Source organism: Mobula hypostoma, chromosome 7 (genome assembly GCF_963921235.1).
Source record: "Mobula hypostoma chromosome 7, sMobHyp1.1, whole genome shotgun sequence".
NCBI classification, from domain to species: domain Eukaryota; kingdom Metazoa; phylum Chordata; class Chondrichthyes; order Myliobatiformes; family Myliobatidae; genus Mobula; species Mobula hypostoma.
In genome coordinates, this window is record NC_086103.1 from 179,261,639 (window position 1) to 179,284,631 (window position 22,993).

Genomic DNA, 22,993 nt, shown 5'->3' on the forward strand with positions numbered 1-22,993 from the left:
AATAATTACTATAGGTTACAGTAAGAAATACTAAAATTGGTGAGGTATTGTTCATGCACCGCTCAGAAATCTGATAGTGAAGGGGAAGAAGTTGTTTCTAAAATGAGAAGACGGCATACCGTGAGTAGTGCAAGCCCTTAATGATGAATGTATCCTTTTTGATGCACTGCTTTTGAAGATGTCCTTGATGATGTGGAGGGCTGGGTCTGTAATGAAGCAGGCTGAACCTGGAACCCTCTAAACTTTTTCAATCCTGTGCATTGGAGTGTCCATACCAGGCAGTGATGTATCCAGTCAGAATGCTCTCCATGGGACATCTGTAAAGTCCCTGGTGACATTCCAAACCTCCTCAGACTAGTGAAGTATGGATGCTGGCATGCCTTCTTCGTGATGGCATCAATATTTTGGACCCAGGATAGACCCTCCGAAGTGTTTTTCACCCGGGAACCTGGAGCTGCTCACCCTTTTCACTGCTGATCACTCACATGAGAACCTGTTCAGAATTTAACTTCACGGCTGGTGAAACCAATCATTTTGTGTAGGAGATGCCGAGTTCCTCCAGCATTTTGTGCGTGTTGCAATGTGTGTGGGACATTCCGATTCTGTCCCGCTGGAACCAACTGAAAACTTCAGAATGAGCTGGCACTGCTAGCCCACCGCAGGCCGCAAGGCAAAGGTTTCTTCGCTGAAGTGCCCCAGACCACATCCATCCCCCCCGATCAAACTGCTCATAAATAGCAATGTAAAGAGTAATCAGAATCCAGAAATACATGTACCTTGAGCTCCCCGCCCACAGAAAAAACCCGAGTCCACAGCCTTGCCAATCAATCCTCACAAGATGGAGCCCAAGGCTCCAGCACTTTTCTTCAACAGCAGCCAGGGCGAGGGAGAGGAAGACTGGTCAAACACAGACAGTCGGTGCTGAACGCCCACCTGATCTCTGCCCTCACCCTTTTGACCTTGCTTGATGCCTTAAATCAGAGAGAAGCAATGGAATCAACCATGAGCTTGTGCCCTTGATACCTCAGAGAGAAGCGATGAAAACCCTGCCTCCCGGCTTCTTGGCCTCCAGCTGCATCCTTGACTTGGAATCTTACCGAACTGCCTCGGAGACAGCAAAGCACCAGATTGCTCAATCAGCCCCAACACCCACCACAGGTTCCAATTGCACCCGGCTTAGTAGTAGCATCATATTTGAAGGAAGTAGTAGTTTCGTGAACCATCTGTAGGACGTCGTTGTTGTTTGTTGGCGCCATCTTGCCATCTTTCGGAGCAGACATCAGTACTGAATATTCAGTGCTTCAGATTCAGATTTACCTCATCAGAATCACTTTATTGCCAGTATGTGAAACAAACCAGAATTGATTGTGGTTCGATGCCAAGCATAAACCAGAGGACAATACCGAAACAGACAACACAATAGCAACCAACAATTTACAAGACAATCGTGCAAACAGCTATGAGCAATCTACAATTAGCAGAACAGTCACATGTGCAAACATCAATGATCGAACTTAAATAAATGTAAACCTATGTATATGGAGACCTACCCTACAGTGAAATGCATTGTTTGCATTAATAATTTAAGGATATGCTGGCTGCAGCCCACAAATGTCACCACACATTCCGGTGCCAACATGGCATACTCATAATGCTCTGTAGGACAACACAGAACACAAGCAACAAAACAAGGCCTTTCATTCCTTCCACCCACTAGCTGGGAAACGCAGCCATTTTAAATATGTATGGCCAAATGAACTACAGAGTCATAGAACACTGCAGCACAGAAACAGGCCCTTCGGCCCATGTAGTTCTTGACAAACTATTGATCTGTTTAGTGTCATCGACCTGTGCCTGGACCATAGCCCACCATACCCCCCTCATTCATGTACCTTTCCAAATTTCTCTTAAAAGCTGAAATCTGTCAGTAGCTCGTCCCACACCCTCACCACTGAGTACAGAACTTCCCACTCATGTTCCCCTTAAATATTTCACCTTTCACCCATAACCTCTAGCCTCATCCAACTTCAATGGAAAAGGCCTGCTTTCACTTACCCTATCTATACCCCTTAGAACTTTGTACACCTGTATCAAATCAAATTGTTTCAGACATTTCTTGAGTAAATGTGATCAATGTTACCAAACCACATTAACCGTTTGTGCAATTGTCTTCCCAACTTCCTAAACACCCATGTCTCGTTTTTGTGTCAGTGACAATTGACCTGAAAGTTAAGCACAATCAATGTCAGTATCCTACCTGATAGTAATGAAAGATGGAGTCAGCCATATGGTCCTTGCCAGGTATCGTGTGCGTCCAGAGTTTCTTCATGAAGAAGACCTGGTAGGTCAGAGAAGGGATGACACCTGGCAAGATGAGATTCAAATACTGACATACCTTTGTTTTCAAATAGTCTGATTGAGCTAACACGCAATGTAAAATTTCTTTGTGTTATGACACAAAGAGTCACCATTCTATGCTTTCTTCGTTCATTTATTTTAAATGTGGCTTGCACGCTTTTGTTTGAGTGTGGGAGGGGGAGGGGGTTTTGATGTTTGATGCTTTTCTTTGAATGGGATGGTTTTGTGCCTCTTTGTTTTGTGACCGTCTGTGGGGAAGATGAATTTCAGGGTTGTATATTGCAATACTTACATAATAAATATACTTTGAATCAAAATGTATGGCGTGGTTAGTGTAACACTATTACAGCACCGCTGACCTTGGTACAATTCCACCATTGTTGTAAGTAGTACGTACATAAACACAAGAGATTGTGGGCCGAAGGGCCTGTATTGTGCTGTCTATGTTCTAGATTCTGCAGATGCTGGAGATCCATAGTAACACACACAAAATGCTGGAGGAACTCAGCAGGTCAGGCAGCATCTACAGAGAGGAATAAAGAGTCGACCACTTGCGCCGCGATGTCCTGACGAAGTATCTATCCCAAGACGTAAATGCTATGTGACCTGCTGAGCTCCTTTAGTAGTTTATACATTCTCCCCAGAACCATGTGGGATTCCTCCTACATTGCAAAGTACTGGTTGGTGGATGAATTGGACCCATGGGTGTAATTGGACGGTGTGGGTTAGGTGGGTGGGAGGGGCATGCCACTGTGCTGTATCTCTATAAAAAAACATGCAAGGGTCTGTATACAAGAAACTGCAGATGCTGGGATCTGGAAGCACACACAAGGCACCGTAGGAACTCAATGGGTCAGGCAGCATCTATGAAGGAAAGTGGTCAATGTTTCAGGAGGGTCGAAGGGAGACGGACAATACAAAAAAGGAAGGGATGGAGCAAGTGTTGGCAGCAGATGGGTGCATCCACGTGAGGGCGGGTGATCAGCAGAGGGGGAACAGCATCAGTCCAGATGAAGGGTCTCCTCACACAGAGGTCTGCACTGGAATGAGGAGAGGTCCAGTCCCGAATCAGATTTCGAACATAGAACAGTGCAGGCTCTTTGGTCCACCAGGCTGTACCGATGCTTTGACCTACTCTAAGATCAATCAAATCCTTCCTCTCCCATAGACCTCAATTTTCCTTTCATCCACATGCCCAAGATGCTCTTAAATGCCTTTAATGTATCTGCTTCCAACCACCACCCCGGAATGCACTGCCACCACACTGTGTATAAAAAAAAAACTACCCCTGACATCTTCCCAATACTTTCCTCCAATCACCTTACAATTATGCCCTCTCAAATTAGCCATTTCTGCAGAGGAGATTTACCAGGATGCTCCCTGGAATAGAGAGCATGTCCTATGAGAAAGCTAGGGCTATTTGCTTTGGAGCGGAGGAGGATGAGAGGTGACTTAATAGAGGTGTACAAGATGGAAGAGGCATAGATCCAGTGGGCAGCCAGAGACTTTTCTCCAGGGTGGAAATGGCATCAACTTAAGGTGATTGGAGGAAAGTACGAGGGGGACGTCACAGGTAGGTTTTATTTTAAACATAAGTGGAACAGTAGTGTGGCACTTTACAGAGCCAATTCCCGTCAACACAAAATTCTCTGCAGATGCTGGGGTCAAAGCAACACGCACAAAACGCTGGAATGAACTCAGCAGGTCAGGCAGCATCTGTGGAAATGAACAGTCAACGTTTTGGACTCAGCGTCCTGACGAAGGGTCTTGGCTCGAAACGTTGACTATTCATCTCCACGGATGCTGCCCGACCTGTTGAATTCCTCCAGCGTTTTGTGCGTGTTGATCGATTCCTGACGGTATCTCTAATGAGATTGTACATTCTCCCCAAGATGCATGAGTTTCCTCTGGGTGCTCCAGTTTCCTCCACGTTCTAAAGATGTATAGGTTAGGGTTAGTATATCACGGGCATGTCATGTTGGCGCTGGAAGTATGGTGACACTTGTGGGCAGCTCCCCAGCACGTCCAGGACTGTATTGGTCATTGACGTAAATGACACATTTCACTGTATGTCTCAATATATACGTCTGTTGAGTGGTGGGTACGTGGAATGCGCTGCCAGGGGTCGAAAAAGAGGCAGATACACTAGGGACATTGAACAGACTCTTAAATAAGCACACTGATTAAAGAAAAATGGAGGGCCAGATGGGAAGGAAGCATTAGATTGATCTTGGAGTAGGTTAAAAGGCTGGCACAACATCGTGGGCTGAAGGATCTATACTGTGCTACGTTCCAAGTATTCTCCTCAACTACAATAACTGAAATTCCATTTTTCATCTGTGGGTTTCAATCGTTGGATAATCATTGGTTTCCTGAAGTACCTGGCTAGACCACTATCCCTTCTCTCTCCAGGTCAGCGTGGAAAACCCAGGGAGTCAAGACCAGAAGGAAGACACATGCCCTGTACACTTCCGACAGCCAACGGACAGACCAGCTGAACAGACAACATTTATTTTGAAATTTACCATCTTTCACCGGCCGGGCTTTCTTGATCCATTCGGTGAGGTGACGCACAAAGTCAAAGAAGAAATCTCCTTCGGGCACACTGATCACCTGGCGATCAACAAGTGCAGAGTTATCAGCCATTTTCCGGCCCACAGAGGAAGTCCAACCTTCATCATTCTTGTAACGGAAGGGGGCAGAAGCCAGAATAGGAAGGTGGGAGAGGGGAAAGGGTGCAAGCTGGCAGGCGATAGGTGATAGGACCAGCGGGCACAGCCCCAGAATAGGTCGACCCCTTAGCACAGAGATGTGGAGGAATTTACTTAGCTAGAGGGTAATGAAACTGTTGAATTTATTGTCAGTGAAGGTTTATAGGTTCTTGATTAATAAGTGCTTTAAAGGTTAAGGGAAGAAGGCAGAAGAATGGGGTTGAGGAGGGAAAATAAATCAGCCATTATGAAATGGCAGAGAAGACTTGATGGGCCGAATGGCCCAATCTTGTGCCTATGTCTTATTGTCTCCCACTCTGGGTCTGGGTACCAATGCAATGGTTGAGGCTATTACATGAACCATAGACATTACTGTGATGGGGTAGAAGGTTGCCTACAACCATGGGTAGGTGGGTCATTTGGTGGGCTGGTTCACTCTGTCATTTATGTTGGGCTCTCTCAGAGAGCTACAACATGGGAACAAGACCCCCAGTCCACCACGTCTGCATTGACCGTCAAGCATCCATTTTTAAAACAACTCAGCCCAAATTCTTCAGTCAGTGCATTGCTGGTGAGATCATGAAGGAATTGCACAGGTGCTCGTGAGGCTGTATTTGGAGTATTGTGTTCAGTTCCTCGTACACTGTTATAGGAAAGATGCGACCATACCGGAAAATATGCAGAATCAATTGATGAGGATAAATCTCCAGATAAAGAAATTCCTCCTCATCCCTGTTCTAAAGGGACATCCTTGAACTCCGAGGCTGAGCCCTCTGATCCTACACTCCTCCACTATAGGGAGCATCCTCTCCACGTCCACGCTATCTGGGCCAGGGGCTCTCAATCTTTTTTATGCCATGGACCCTGACCATTAACTGAGGGGACCACAGACCCCACGGTGGGAACACCTGCTCTGGACTAAGTATCTAGGACTAGGTCTCGTCACCTCAGAAACAAAACCAGGGTGTCAGAGAGATTTTAGAAAGTACACTCGGAGGCCACTTTATTAGGACAGAAGTGGAACCCCGTGTGGTCTTCTGCTGCTGTAGCCCATCCACGTGTTGTGCGTTCAGAGACGCTCCTCTGTACACCACTGCCGTAATGTGTGGTTATTTCAGTTACTGTTGCCTCCCTGTCAGTTTTAGCCAGTCTGGCCATTTTCCTCTGACCTCTCTCAGTAACTCGACATTTTCACCCACAGAACTCCCATTCACTGGTTTTTTTTTTGTTTTTTTTCACTGTTCTCTGTAAACTCTAGAGACTGTTGTGCATGAAAATCCCAGGAGATGAGCTGTTTCTGAGATACTCAAACCACCCTGTCTGGCACCAACAATCATTAAACAGTCAAAGTTACTTAGATCACATATCATCCCCATTCTAACGTTTGGACCAAACAACAACTGAACCTTTTTACCAAGTCTGCATGCTTTTATGCATTGAGTTGCCGCCATGTGATTAGCTGATTAGATATTTGCATTAATGAGGTGTACAGGTGTATCTAATTAAGTGGCCACTGGATACATCTCTTCACATGGAGGGTGGCCCAAACTCTCTTCTGATATCCATGACATGTGCTAATATCCCCAGTGTTGTTTTCCCAACTCTTAGTTGCCCAACCCACCCCACTTGTTACCTTGTCGGAGATCTTGACAAATAAGCTGAATCCATCAGCAGACTTCAGCAGCAAGCGGGTGGAAATGCTCTGGCAGAAATCTTTGGCCTTGGTGCTAGACTCCACCTCAAAGGCCTGTGAAAGGAAGGGGGGAACTTAGGACCCAACTATGGTCAGCAGAAAGGCAACATTTCACACCAAAATTTGCACTTAAAAGTAGCAAAAGCATTTCAAATCTCTATAATCAAAGGTACATCAGAATCAGGGTTATTATTCAAGATAGTTTAATGTCTTTTCCAGTACACAAGTGTAAATGAAAATTAGACAATTGTTACTCTGGATCCAATGTAGAACAAAAAAAAACCAATAAGATAAAGAACACAATAATAAGAAAAACACAATAAATATAAATACATAAAGATAGATTGATTGGATGGCCATAAAGTGACACTAGACACAGAATTATCTGTACATAAGGTAACTCTGACAGGAAATGATAAAGTAGTGGGTGGAGGTGATGATCAGCCTTACTGCTTGGGGAAAGTAACTATTTTTGAGTCTGGTGGTCCTCGAGTGGATACTATGTAGCCTCCTCCCTGATGGGAGTGGGACACACATGCATTGAACACAAGAAATAAGTAAACTTATGATCAAAATCCATTACTGTTTGTCACCATATACAACCCCAAGACTCATTTTCTTAAGGGCGTTCCAGTAAATACAAAGACACACAATAAAATCAATGAAAAACAGCTCACAACAAAGACGGGCAAAAACCAAGTTGTGCAAATACGAAAAGAGAAAAATAACAAATAATTATAAATAAACAATCAATGAGTTGTTCAGCAGAAAGCAGCATTGACAGTTCACGCAGAAGTTGCACTTCAAAGTATGTGACAAATAATGCTGATCTTTAATAGGTCAGAATCTGGGTCAGTTTTAGTATCACTAACATATGTTAAGAATTTTTGTGTTGTGTGGCTGCAGTACATTGCAATATATAATACCACTACAGAAAAAATAACCTATTAAAAGTAATTAAATAAGTAATGCAAAAAGAGCAAAAGAATGTAGTAAGGTAGTGTTCATGGAGAAAGGAACGCCTTACACGTCCTTTTGTAGAGATGTGTCTCCACCCTGCACATACTGGTAGGGTTGTTAAACAGGCATATGGTGCGTAGGCTTTCATTAGTTGGAGGATTGAGTTCAGGAGCCACGAGATAATATTGCAACTCTATGAAAACCTCGTTAGACCACATTTGAAGTATTGTGCGCAGTCCTAGTCACCTCATTATAGGAAGGATGCGGAAGATTTAGAGCGGAAGCTGCCTATATTAGAGAGCATATCTTACGAGTATAGGTTGAGCGAGCTAGGGTTTTCCCTCTCTGGAGAGAAGGAAGAGGAGAGATAATTTGATAAAGGTATACAACATTGGAAGAATTCTGTAGTTCGAGTGGATATTCAGAGAGATTTTCCCAGGGCAGAATGGCTAACATCAGGGGCATAATTTTAAAGTGACTGAAGGAAACTATAGGGGAGATGTCAGAGGTAAACATTTCTTTGTACATAGGGTGGTGAGTGCATGGAAAGTCCTGCCGGGGGTGATGGTAGAGGCAGGGATATTTAAGAAGCACTTAGATAGGCACATGAATGATAAAAAATCTGAAGGGTTACATAGAAAGGAATTGATCTTAAAGTAGGTTAAAAGGTTGGCACAACATTGTGGGCCGAAGGGCCTGTACTGTAATGTCCTATGTTCTATCAGCAGAAAACCAAACTGCTTCAGAAGCCATAGATGCTGAAGCTAGGCAGAATCTGTGGAGAAAGATGAACGGTCAACGTTTTCTATTGAGAACCTTCGTCTGTCTATTTCACGCCATAGATGCTGTCTGATCCACAGAGTTCCTCCACATCTTGTATTTTGCTCTGTACTCCAGCATCTGTAGCCTCATAGTTTAGTCTCATGCCTTGCCTACAGAAATGACTATACACTGGGAAAAGAGCATAGAACACCACAGCATTGGACAGGCCCTATGGCCCATGATCTTGTGCCGAGTTTATCATCAACTTTGTTAATCTAATCCTTCCCTCCCACCTCCATTTTTCTATCATCCATGTGTCTATCCAAGATTTTCTGAAATATTGCTAATGTATCTGCCTCTACTACCATCACCACTGTCAGCATGTTCCACCACTCGGTGTAAAACAATTTACTTCTGACGTCTTCCTCTATATTTTCCTCCAGTCACCTTAAAAACATGCTCCCTCACGTTAGCCATTTCCACCCTGGGATAAGTCTCTGGCTGTCCACTCGATCTCTGCCTTTTATCATCTTATAGACCTCTATCAAGTCACTTCATATCCACCTTCACTCCAGAGAGAAAAGTCCTAGCTTGTTCAATGTATCTTCATAAGACATGTTCTCTAATCCGGGTAACATCCTGGTAAATCTCCTCTACGCCCCCTTTAAAGCTAACATGTCCTTTCTATAATGGGGTGACCAGAGTCAAACACGATATTCCAGGGTTTTATAAAGCTGCAACACTTTACCTCGTGCGTCTTGAACTCAACTCCCCTGACTAAGGAATGCCAACACACCATACACCTTCTTAACACCCCTATAAACTGATTAAGAGTGAGTATAAAACAGGTCGAGTGAAGTGATCAGGAGGGAGATATATCCAAAACTAGTAGTTTATTCTGTATGGAGTGATCATGTGTTTGATGTTAAAGTTCAAAGTAAATTTACTATTAAAGTACATACAGAATATCACCATACACCAAAGACTGACAAGCAACGTACAAAAGACCAAGTGTGCAAATATAAACAAATCCAAATAATAATAAATAGTAAACAAAAACACTGAAAATACAGAACTGTGCAAAACATTTGTGAGTGATGATAAACCTGATTCTGATATGGGTCTATTGTGGACTGCCAGTGCGAAGAGGGCAGGGAGAGGGGATTCATGGTTGGGGAAAAAGGGGAAGGGAGAGGGGAGAGACATTTTGTAATGATCAATAGTCCAATTGCTTATAATCAAATGACCTTTGCTGGTGTCTCAGAGCTGAGTGCTTCTGTGTCTGTATCACTCCCCACCCCGGCACTCCTCCTCTGCCACCTGTCCCACACCCCTCCCACGGCGCTCCACCCTCTCCACTCCCAACATCCTTTGCTCGCACCAGACTTACAAGCTTGCTCTCTGCTCGACATTGACAAGTACAGTACTGTGTAAAGGTCTTAGGCACCCTGGTGGTATACATGTGCCCGAGGCTTCAGCACAGTGCTGTACGAGTTGTGGATTGCATGAAAGAGAGTCCATAGTCACTTTTCTCCATCAGACATCTCCTGAACAGCTGGTGAACCACTGATGAGAGGTGTCACTGTGCTACCTCACAAGAAGTTCTTGTTAATCCCGTGTGTTTTTCAATGCCGAAAACCTCTATGGAGGAGGGAGGAAACACTTACCTCATCAGTGTCATCGGGGAAGTAGACCTTGTGGTATATCTGGGTAGTTTTGTGCTGTATCGCCTCCACTTCCACAAGGTGGGGTGGGTACTTCCGGGAGCCATTGCTGCAGGGGTCCAATCGAGAAACAAAGACTCGTGTTTAGAGACAATAGGGCATCAGAACGAATCCACAGTCAGTTCACTGGTGAGAAAACAGCAGCCAATTCTGCATGGTAATATCCCACGAACCCACATCAAAGTTGCTGGTGAACGCAGCAGGCCAGGCAGCATCTATAGGCAGAGGTACAGTCGACGTTTCGGGCCGAGACGCTTCGTCAGGACTAACTGAAAGAAGAGATAGTAAGAGACTTTCTCTTACTAGCTCTTCTTTCAGTTAGTCCTGACGAAGGGTCTCGGCCCGAAACGTCGACGTTTCCTCTTACTATAGATGCTGCCTGGCCTGCTGCGTTCACCAGCAACTTTGATGTGTGTTGCTTGAATTTCCAGCATCTGCAGAATTCCTCGTGTTTGCATTTTTAAATATCCCACGATATCGATCTGATTAGTTCTTTTGGTGATGTTGATTAAGGGATGAATATTGGCCTGCACGTTTGTGATTCAAATCTGAAAATTCATGATTGGAGAGTGTAAAGACTCACAAATTCCTACAGACGTACCATGGAGAACATGTGAACTGGCCATGTCACTGTCTGGTATGGAGGGGCCGCTGCACAGGATTGGAAAAAGCTGCAGAGGGTTGTAAACTCAGCCAGCTCCATCGTGGACACTATCCTCCCCAGCATCAAGGACATCTTCAAAAGGCAATGCCTCAAAAAGGCAGCATCCATCATTAAAGACCCTCACCATCCAAGACATGCCCTCGTCTCATTGGTACCATCAAGGAGATGGCACAGGAGCCTGAAGACACACACTCATCTTCTCCTGTGCAATCAGGTTTCTGAATGGTCAATGAGCCCACCGTGTACACTACCTCAATAATTTTTCTCTTTTCTAGCTTACTTTTTGCACTGCTTATTTAAGTTATTTATATACATTTCTTATTATAGTTTTCTTTAATGTATTGTAATGTACTGCTTCCACAAAACAACAAATTCCACAGCACATACCTATGATATTAAACCTGATTCTCTTCTTCAATATACTAAACATAGATTTTTTTAAAAATTTGTACAATTCCCCCCCCCACCCCCAAGTGGACAATAGGTTTAATGTCCTATCACAAGATGGCACATTTGACAGAGCAGCACACTCTCAATACCATAGCAAAGGTATTAATTACCCTGGATTACCTGGTCGGTTTCCTGCAGCCAGATTTGAACTCACCACCACTTCGACCAGGATCATCTGCTTTTAACTTCCTACATCCCACCAATCAAAGCTATACAGGCAAAAACCACCAAAACACTAAACCTTGCTGTCCCTTTTTGAATCACCACAAACTGTCCCCAGATTTTGCACACCTGATTTATGAACACCTCTACAGAGAAGGGACATTGTCCAGGGTGGGTTCACAAGCAATCATTTCTATTGATACCAACCATCCCAGACATCCCCTCTTCATTACGCCTCCCACTGGGCAGAAGATACAAAAGCGTAAATCATGGTGTCCTGGATTAATGGTAGGGCATAAAAACGATTGGGAACCCCTGGTCTAAATGCATATACCAACAGGCTCAAGGATTTTTTCTGTCCCACTGTTACAAGACTATTGAAAAGTTCTCTCATATGATGAGATGGATTCTTGACCTCACTATGGCCTTGCACCTTACTGCACTTTCTCTGTAACTAACCTTTTATTCCGTTATTGTTTTCCCTTGTACTATCTCAATGAACTAATGTAATGAAATTATCTACATGAATGCCACACAAAACAGTTTTTCCATGGTACCACAGAATATACGACAATAATAAACCAATTTACTTGCGCAAAAATTCTGTATTAAACAATGCAACCTTTAGTATCTTTAGCTTGCAGTCACAGAATTTTTAAAAAATACACCTCTGTTATAAACAATTCATTTTTGAAACTTGCAGGACAAATAACTTTGTTATTGAGAATTTGGAACCCTATAGCCTCTAACACCACCCTTGTCCCCATTGATATTAGAATGCATTTGAGCTCTTAAAGATAGCTGAATCAAAGGTTATGGGAATAAGGCAGGAACTGGATACTGATTGTGGATAATCATCCATGATCACAGTGAATGGCTGTGCTGGCTCGAAGGGCCGAATGGCCTACTCCTGCACCTACTGTCTATTGTCTAAGACTGGCTGACTGGCAGGAGGCGAAGAGTGGGAATAATGGGGGGCCTTTTCTGGTTGGCCGCCAGTGATTAGTGTTGCTGGGACCGCTTCTTTTCATGTTATATATCAATGATTTAGGTGATGAAATTGATAGCTCTGTGGTCAAGTTTGCAGAAGATACAAAAATAGGTGGAGGAGTTGGTAGCATTGAGAACATGGAGTCTACAGAAGGATTTAGACAGATTGGTTGAATGGGCAAAGTGGCAGATGAATACAGCATAAGAAAGTGTAAGTTACGCACTTTGGTAGGGGGATAGAGGCATAGACTATTTTCTAAACGGGAAGAAAATTCAGAAATCAGAGGTGCAATGGGACGGGAGTCCTTGTGCAGGATTCTCTGAAGGTTAACTTGCAGGTTAAGTCAGTAGTAAGAAAGGCAAGTGCAATGTTAGCAAGGATGTAATGCTGAGGATTTATAAGTCATTGGTCAGACGGCAATTGGAGTATTGAGAGCAGTTTTGGGCCCCTTATCTAAGAAAGATGAGCTGGTATTGGAGAGGGTCCAGAGGAGGTTCACAAGAATGAGCAAAGAAATGGCAGATTGGAATAAAGTGCAAGAAAGTGTATGCTCATGCATTAAGTTAGAAGGAATGAAAGTGAAAACTTGTTTTGAAAAACAGAAAGAAATTTCAGAAATCTGACTAGGTGGAATTCGTGGCCACAGGCGGCTGTGGAGGTCAAGTCATTGAGTATATTTAAAGTGGAGGGTGATAGGTTCTTGATTAGTAAGGGCATCATAGGTTATAAGTTGAAGGCAGAGGAATGGGGTTGAGAGGGATAAGGAATTAGCCATGGTGGAATGCTGGAGAAGACTCGATGGGCTGAATGGCCTAATTCTGCTCCTATGTCTTAGTCTTATGATAGAAATATTTTTAGAAATGCAATTTTGTTAGGAAAGCAAATTTCACATTACAGCAGAACTACCAGCCTATTTTAAGAGTCAGAGGTTGATTTCGGGGCTAGACGGATCAAAGGTAATAGGGAGAATGCCAGAATAGAGACAGGATTTAGTTGATCATTCTTGATCACACTGAAGGACCACATCAGTTCAATTGTGAGAAGATGGCAAGTGTATATGCAGCTGATGAATCATGCAGTGACTGGCATGAACATAGATATCTCCAATTTCCAAAAATTCTCTCCTCCCTCTTTCTCTATTCCCCATTCTTGCTCCACTCTTACCTCTTCTCCTCACTTGACCATCATCTCTCTCTGGTCGCCATCTTCCTTCCCTTTCTTCCATGGTCCACTCTATCAGATTCCTTCTTCTTGAACCTTTTACCTCTTCCACCTATCACCATCCAGCTTCTGACCTCATCTTCCCTTCCTCCACTCATCTTCCCCCTTACCTATCATCTGCCAGCTTGTACGCCTCCCCTTCTCCCTCTTTCTTATACCTGCATCTGCCCCCCGCCCTTCCTTTCCAGTCCTGATGATTGTTTATTCCTCTCCATAGACACTGCCTAACCTACTGAATTCCTACTAATTTTGTGTGTTGCTCTGGACTTCCAGAGGCCGCAAATCTTTTGTGCTTGTGAATCAATTGGCTATGTGTGAATGACCATTTCTTTTGGCGTGGTCTTTCAAATGTCCATGCATTTTGTCTCAAAAGCCCGGTTTTTCACTCCTGCATGGCAAGTCTCCAAGCGTGTACCATCACAAACATGACTCAAAAACATTTAATCCTTCTGCTCAGTTTCTGTTCTAGCTCCGCACATATGCAACAGGTCAAACATTCTTGTCTTTTTAAAAATGTTTCTACATTAAACCCTACACTCTATGGAAAAAGAAGAATGCTGATTTAGGGATGAGATGGGTGAGAAGAGGAGGGGAGAGGGAAGAGTGAGGGAGAGGAGTAAAATGGAGGACCACAACTCAACCATGTCACAGAGGAGGGTTGGAGATTCCCCTTACCGGAGGGCTTTCTGGAGTCGGAACATGCAGTCCGGGGCGAGCATGTGGCTTTTCCGGGACTGGAGGAACCTCTGGACGTGAGGCAGGAGGACATTGTTCGGAGGGAAGAGCCCAGTACACAACCAGAGCAACTCCCATCCTTTCTCCTCACTGTACCTGTCAGGACAACAGCACCAAGACATTGGCATGAGCAATTCAGAAAGTGGCATTTAGTCATACAGCTGACCAACACCAAGGACGATAAAAGTTTGTTCCTAGGGATTTGATACATTTAAGCCACATTATACTGTACCTATTTTGCTATGCTCCCCTCCCCCCCCACCTTCCTTGGAATCCAGCGGGTTTCCCCCTTAATTTTCAATGGATCAACTTTATTTGCCTTATATATTTACATATATTAGGATTTTGTTGTTGTGTGTTGGTCAGAGTGTGACCATGCAGCAAAAAACCAGAATTCAACAATCATAAAAAAATTATACAAATATAAAGAAATACATCTCTCCTTATTTTTATTTAGTGTGGCATGTGGCCAAGTGGTTAGGGTGTTGGGCTCACGAGCTGAAGGTCGTGGGTTTGTGTCTCGGCCAAGGCAGCGTGTTGTGTCTTTGAGCAAGGCACTTAACCACACACTGCTCCAGTCCACCCAGCTGAAAATGGGTACCGGCAAAATGCTGGGGGTTAACCTCGCGATAGACTGGCGTCCTATCCGGTGGGGGGGGGGGTGCGGGGGAGTCTTGTACTCTCAGTCGCTTCACGCCATAGAAACCGGCATAAGCACCGACCTGATGGGCCACAAGGCTCGGGACAGACTTTAACTTTCTTTTATTTAGTGGTGCAGCTCGGAACAGGTCCTTCCAGCGCAGTGAACCGCACTGCCCAGCGACCCACCTATATAACCCTAGACCAATCACAGGACGATTTACAATGGCCAGTTTCCCTACTACCCGGTACGTCTTTGGACTGTGGGTGGAAACCACACGCGGTTCACAGGGAGAAAGTACGAACACCTTACAGACTGTGTTGGAACAGAACTCCAAACCCCACAACGCCCCGAGCTGTTGCACTGACCACTACATTACTGTGGTGGTGTATCTCTCTAACTCTCTCTATCCTCTTTCAGAAGATTAAGATGCATGCGATGCACGGTGAATTGGCAATTTGCATACAGAACTGGTTTGACCATGGAAGACAGAGGGTAGTGGTCAAATGGGCTCATACTAGCTGGAGCTCTGTCATTAGTGGTGTTCTGCAGGGATCTGTACTGGGACCTCTGCTATTTGTCATGGATATAAATGACCAGGATTAAAATGTATATGGGCGGGTTAGTACATTTGCAGATAATACCGAGATTGGTGGTGTTGTGGATAGCATAATACACTGGCAAAGAATACAGTGGGATGTAGATCAGTTGCAGATATGGGCGAAGAAATGGCGGATGCAGTTTAATCCAGCCAAATGTGAAGTGTTGCCCCTTGGTAGACCAGGTTAGCTTTGTGTCTTACTTCACATGGTTGTCAGTCAGCTGCTTAAGAATCTGGCAGTAAATCTCGTCTTTCATCAGCTCCCCCTTCAAGGCACCTTCGAATATCTGGTCTGTCAGCTCGTTCACCAAGCGCATTCGTTTGGAGGGATAGTCTCCCATATACTTCATCACAGGTGCTGGCCCCGAGTCAAGGCAACAACAGACAGACTTTGCAATTAAAGAGCGCCATCCACAATATCTCAAAATGCACTTTGCAACTAATGAATGTTGCTATCAGTTTGGAGGAGGCTCTGGTCTGAAATGATGGTCTGGATTTGCCCAGTTTACATCTTAGGTCAAAATGATTATTAGATTATGAGGACACACAGTCCTCTTTTATTGTCATTTAGTAATGCATGCATTAAGAAATGATACAATGTTCCTCTAGAATGATATCACAGAAACACAAGTCAAACCAAGACTAAAAAAACTGACAAAAACCACATAATTATAACATATAGTTACAACAGTGCAAAGCAACACCGTAATTTGATAAAGAACAGACCATGGGCACGGTAAAAAAAAAGTCTCAAAGTCTCTCGAAAGTCCCATCATCTCATGCAGACGGTAGAAGGATGAGAAACTGTCTTCCTGCCATGAACCTCCAGCGCCGCAAACTTGCCGATGCATTGAGATGGTGCATTCAAGTTATAGAGAGATGCAGCATAGTAAAGACCCATCAGCCCATTTATCCATGCTGGCCATCTATCACCCACTTACACTAACCTTACTTCTGTTCCCCCCACATTCTCAACACTCACCCTCCACTCCTGCAGATTCTACACCGCACCCACGCGCTGAGGACAATTTACAGTTTACAGCCAATGAAAGATTAGCTTTATTCATCAGATGTTCATTGAAACGTAGTGAAATGTGTTGTTTTGCATCAACAACAAAGTCCTAGGATGTGCTGGAGGTAGCCTGCAAGTGTCACCACACTCTGGTGCCACCATACCACGCCTATAACTCACGAACCCTAACTGGTACGTCTTGGGAATGTGGGAGGAAACTGGGATGCAGGAATTGAATCTTGATCAGTGATTGCTGGTACTGTAAAGCGATTGTGTTCACCACTACACTATTGTGCCTCCTTAATTAACCAATCAACCCACCCGTCTTTGGGATGGGAAGCAAACTGGAGCAGCTGAAGGTCACATGGAGAACCCCACACACACAGAAGCAGAAATCAGGATTGAACCCATGTCGCTGAATTTACATATATATTTGCATATATATTTATATCTCATTCTCACCATATTGTGACATATGCATACCTTGATAATAAATTTAGTTAGAAACCGAATGCAAATAAAATGTCTGAGGAACTCAACAGGTCAGGCAACATCTATGGAGGGGAATAAACAGTTGACGTTTTGGGCCAAGACCCTTCATCAGGACCAATTCCATTATGTTTACTTTGTTAACAAGTTATGTATGATTTATGTTAATTTATGCTAGTTTATGTTTGTCATGTACTGTGCTGCAAGAAGCTAATTTGCATGGTGTTCATGATAACGATCTTGAACTTTGGGATCCTCTACAGCATCCTGTCCAGATCAAGTGTCAAGTGTAGTTTATCGTCATTTAACTATATACATGTATATAATGTATATAGAGACTACATTTCTTTGAACCAGGGTGTAACACACATAACACACAATAACTTAAGGTAAGGATAAAATCTACAGATGGATCACACATAAATAACAAAGCTAAGTGCATTAATATTAAATGTTGTAATGTACAGAACAGATTAACCAGTGACACTTTGAATATGATGTGCAGGGAGCTCAGAAGCCTAATGTCCTGGGGAAGAAACTATTTCTCATCCTGATCATTCTTGTTTTCATGCATCGTAATCTCCTGCCTGATGGTAGCAAGTCAAAGATGGATGGGTGGGATTCTTAATAATGCTAAGGACTCTGTGTATGCAGTGCTCCTGATAAACGTCCCTGATGGATGGTAGGGAGACCCCTATGATTCTCCCAGATGCTCCCACAGTCCTTTGTAGGAACTTCTGGCCCAAAGTTCGACTGCTCCCATATCAGATGGAGATGCAATTTGTCAGGATGCTCAATGATGCTCCTGTAAAACGCAGTTAATATGGGAGGGAGGGAACCTTGCTTGCTTCCATCTTCTTAGGAAGTGAAGGCGCTGCTGTGCCTTCTTGTTCTGGAAGGTGATATTAAGGGACAAGTGAGGTCATCCATGATGAAACTGGATGGCACTGAATCTAGAATTCTTTTGCCATCCTTACGTAGATCACTTTGAGGCCCGTTTCTGAGGAAATGTGAAAGGATATCTACAAAGCAGAGGCAGGACTCCTGCGACAGCTCCTCGTTCCCCTGCAACTTCTTCAGTAATGGCTGCTTAATTGGCTCCCGAGTACAAGACCAGAGCTTGTCCTTCCCGCGGTTCTTTGTGATCATCACTCGGCTCAGGGTGTGTTTCGGAGGCGGTCTGGTAACAGAGAGAGAAACGTTTTGCAAAGCTCGCAGAAACACAATTTAAAGTACAAAATTATGGGTTGTATAGATGGGCTAAATGCAAGCAAGCTTCTTCCACTTGAGGTTGGGTGAGGCTAGCAGTACAGCTCATGGGTTAAGGGTGAAAGGATGAAATGTTTAAGGGGAACATGAGGGGGAGCTTCTTCACCCAAAGAGATGATGAGAGTGCAGAATGAGCTGCCAGAGCGTTTTGTGGATGCAGGTTCAATTTCAACATTTAGGAGAAATTTGGGTAAGTACATGGATGGGAGGGGTATGGTCCAGGAATTGGAAGATTAATAGTTCATGGTCTAGATGGGCTGAAGAGCCTGTTTCCGTACATTTTTTTCTCCCCGAACACGGAATGCACAAGTCGATAGGGTAGCAAAGATAGCGCACATACACTTGCCTTTGTTGAGGAATTGAGTTCAAGAGTCAGGAAGTCATTTTGCAACTTTATAAAGCTCTGGTTAAGCTGCATCTGAAGTATCCCATTCAGTTCCAGTTGCCTCGTTACAGGAAGCTTGTGGAGGCTTTGGAGAGCATGCAAAAGAGATTTACCAGGATGCTCCAGGATTAGAGGGCACTTGCTATGAGGAGGGGTGGGCAAACTTGGGTTTACTTCTCTGGAACAGCAGAGGTTGAGGGGAGACCTGATAGATATTTATAAGAGTATGAGAAGCATACCTTTTCAGAATGGCAGGCGGTGACTAGTGGGGTACTGCAGGGCTCAGTGCTGGGACCCCAGTTGTTTACAATATATATTAATGACTTGGATGAGGGAACTAAATGCAGCATCTCCAAGTTTGCGGATGACACGAAGCTGGGTGGCAGTGTTAGCAGTGAGGAGGATGCTAAGAGGATGCAGGGTGACTTGGATAGGTTGGGTGAGTGGGCAAACTCATGGCAGATGCAATTTAATGTGGATAAATGTGAAGTTATCCACTTTGGTGGCAAAAATAGGAAAACAGATTATTATCTGAATGGTGGCCGATTAGGAAAAGGGGAGGTGCAACGAGACCTGGGTGTCATTATACACCAGTCATTGAAAGTGGGCATGCAGGTACAGCAGGCGGTGAAAAAGGCGAATGGTATGCTGGCATTTATAGCGAGAGGATTCGAGTACAGGAGCAGGGAGGTACTACTGCAGTTGTACAAGGCCTTGGTGAGACCACACCTGGAGTATTGTGTGCAGTTTTGGTCCCCTAATCTGAGGAAAGACATCTTTGCCATAGAGGGAGTACAAAGAAGGTTCACCAGATTGATTCCTGGGGTGGCAGGACTTTCATATGAAGAAAGACTGGATGAACTGGGCTTGTACTCGTTGGAATTTAGAAGATTGAGGGGGGATCTGATTGAAACGTATAAGATCCTAAAGGGATTGGACAGGCTAGATGCAGGAAGATTGTTCCCGATGTTGGGGAAGTCCAGAACGAGGGGTCACAGTTTGAGGATAGAGGGGAAGCCTTTTAGGACTGAGATTAGGAAAAACTTCTTCACACAGAGAGTGGTGAATCTGTGGAATTCTCTGCCACAGCAAACTGTTGAGGCCAGTTCATTGGCTATGTTTAAGAGGGAGTTAGATATGGCTCTTGTGGCTACAGGGGTCAGGGGGTATGGAGGGAAGGCTGGGGCGGGGTTCTGAGTTGGATGATCAGCCATGATCATAATAAATGGCTGTGCAGGCTCGAAGGGCCGAATGGCCTACTCCTGCACCTATTTTCTATGTTTCTATATATAGAGTGGACGGCCAGTATCTTTAGAATCAAAATGTCTAATACTAGAGGCCTTGCATTGATGGTGAAAGAGGAGGTGACCCATGAATTTGCTTTCAAGGACCCATCTCGTGTCCTTGATATCATTGCCTAGTTATTTATTATTATTTATTTTTTCTTTTGTATTTGCACAGGTTGTTGGGTGTGGTCTGTCACTGATTCCATTTTGGCTCTTGGATTTACTGAGTATGCCCGCAAGAAAACAAATCTCAGAGTTGTACATGGCGACATACATGTAGTTTGATAATAAATTTACTTTGAACTTTGAGATGTGTGGGGCAAGTTATTTTTTTTTGATATAAAAGCAGAGTAGTGGCTGCCTGGAATGCACTGGAGGTGAAGGCAAATACGACTGAGGCTTTTAAATAGGCAGACGAATGTGCAGAGAATGGAGTGATCTGGATTTTTGAGGGCACAAAGTATTAGTTTAGTTGGTTAGTTTCCTGGACCAAACTGTGCGACACTGTTTTATATTTGTTGTGTGCCCCACCCTCCCTCAGAGAACACACTGCCTCCCCCACCCATGTCCTCGTTTGCAGATGAGACTGCCCACCTGAAATGGTCATATGAGAACTCCTCCAGTGTATAGAGTTTCACCTTCTCCTCCGGCTCTCCTATGGACAGTTGGGATGTCTTGATGGCCTCTTGTCTCTGACCTGGCGTCATGGTAACCAGGCACTGAAAGGCAAGGCAGGAGGAACACTCATTGGCAGGGATATTTTCTCATGAGATACATCACTGACAGAGTCATACAGCACAGAAACAGGCCCTTCAGCCCATAACATCAATTCCAACCTTGCAAGACATCAAGTTTATTGTGCTGGGCACAAGTACAGTGAGGTACAGATACAGTGAAGAAAAGCTTGCTTGCAGCAACATCCCAGGCACTGAGGTACAGAGAATACAGAACAAGTTATATAAGACAGCAAACAGAAAAAAATGATGTGTTAAAATGAGATATTAATGGGTCCTGGCGCCTTAAAACCAATGCTTCGGGTAGATGGAGCTCGTCAGCCTGGGAAGGCAGTCCATCTAAGAGAGGGAAAACTCTAATTTCATACCTCTACTGCCTTGCGGCTATTCCCACTCATGGGAAAGGCTTCGAGAGTAAACCCTGAGGACAAATCCGGAGCTGGAGTCCCTAAGGCAGTCCAACGTTGCCTTCAACCTTGTTCTGGCAACTCCTGCGATGACACTGGTGCCAAGCTGTATCGGCCCTAGTGCCCTTCCCTTGGACAACATCAGTGTCATGGAGACTTGCTGCATGGGCAACTGCCGGTCTTCTGTACAACCTTGCCCAGGCTTGCGCCCTGGAGAGGACACTCCAGTTGAAGCAAGACTTTCCAGGCGCAGATCTACGGTCTCATGAGACTAATGGATGCCACCACCAATGTAAACAAAAAAGACAATCAGAAACAAGTCCATGGTGGTGGAAAGGGATAACAAGTCAGCCATGATGGATTGGCAAAGCAGACACAATGGGCCTAATTCTGCTCCTATGTCTTGGAGAGGTAAGGGGCGGTGGTGGAGATACGTCTCTACCAAAGAAGGTGTAATGCTCTGCTTCCCTCCACTAGCCTGCAGATCACCCTTGGGCAAGGTGTAGCACCAGCTTAGCACACCCACCTCCCCCACTCACAGAAGCATGGGAGCCAGTGGATGGCTGCATGAGCAGTTGGTTCATATCACAAGTCCTGGTTATCAAGTCAAGCCAAGTCACTTTTTATTGTCTTTTCAACCATAACTGCTGGTACAGAACATAGTAAAAATGAGACAATGTTTTCCAGGACCATGGTGCTACATGAAACAATACAAAAACTACACTGAACTACGTAAGAAAAAAAACACAAAAACGACACTAGACTACAGATTATCCAGAACTGCATAAAGTGCACAAAACAGTGCGACCACTGACACCAGGCAGACAATCTCTGAAGAGTATTGATAATGGCTAGGAAAGATACCACCCAGAAGGCAGCAATGGCAAACCACTTCTGTCGAACGATTTGCCAGGAACAATCATGGTCTTGAAATGATCATGATCAGCCACATCATGCAACATGCACATTACGAGCGAACTATGTCTTAAAGTCTTATAGTGCAGAGGTGGCCCACAGTGTTTCTCTGCTGAGGTAGGGTTAGGGTTATGCAGGTCAGTGGAAGAATCTGGTGGTTGTAGGAAAGGAGCTATTCCTGAATCTGGTGGGGTGGGGATTCAGGGATTTGTTCCACTTGCCTTACAGCAGCAGTGAGAGGAGGGCGTGGCCCGGATGGTGGGGACCCTTGGTGATGGACGTCACTGCTTGAAGTATCACTTCCTGTAGGTGCTGTCAGTGGTGTGGCGGGCTGTGCTCACGATGGACTGGACAGTGTGCACTACTCTCTTCAGCCAAGTGTCAACACAGCTCATTACTCATCCGTACTAATGGCTGCATGATGACCACATTCTTCCATCCCCTGACTATTCAAGTGCCTGCCTAAGTGTGTCTTAAAAATAGTGATTGTATCCTACTCCACCACCTCCTCTAGTAGCGAGTTCCAGACTGCAATCACTGTCTAAATGAATTTACCCTCGAGATCCCCTTTAGAACTCTTTCCTGCCACCCTCGTTTTTGATAAGAGATGATCCAGGGGGTATTCAGAGTCAGTGACACAGCACGGAAACAGGGCACCAGCTTCCCCAGCACTGAAGACACCTTCAAAAGGCGATGCTCCAAGGCAGCGGTATCCATCATTAAGGACCCCCATCGCCTAGGACGTGCCATCTTCTCATTGCTACGATCAAGACAGACATTCAATGTTTCAGGAACAGCTTCTTCCCCTCTGCCAGATTTCTGAA

General features: G+C 44.5%; 1 protein-coding gene across 3 annotated transcripts in view; it reads right to left on the minus strand.

Annotated features, from left to right (window-relative positions):
• Window positions 1-22,993, minus strand: part of myo7aa (myosin VIIAa) — a 286,417-nt gene that overhangs the window by 18,948 nt on the left and 244,476 nt on the right. For all 3 annotated transcript variants that reach the window (XM_063054640.1, XM_063054639.1, XM_063054638.1), the window contains 8 exons: window positions 20,708-20,832; window positions 18,196-18,353; window positions 15,874-16,027; window positions 14,372-14,527; window positions 10,152-10,257; window positions 6,703-6,816; window positions 4,884-4,971; window positions 2,258-2,364 (listed from right to left, as the gene is read on the minus strand). In XM_063054640.1, the coding sequence (XP_062910710.1) occupies window positions 2,258-2,364; window positions 4,884-4,971; window positions 6,703-6,816; window positions 10,152-10,257; window positions 14,372-14,527; window positions 15,874-16,027; window positions 18,196-18,353; window positions 20,708-20,832 (1,008 nt within the window). The remainder of the gene's footprint in view (window positions 1-2,257; window positions 2,365-4,883; window positions 4,972-6,702; window positions 6,817-10,151; window positions 10,258-14,371; window positions 14,528-15,873; window positions 16,028-18,195; window positions 18,354-20,707; window positions 20,833-22,993) is intronic.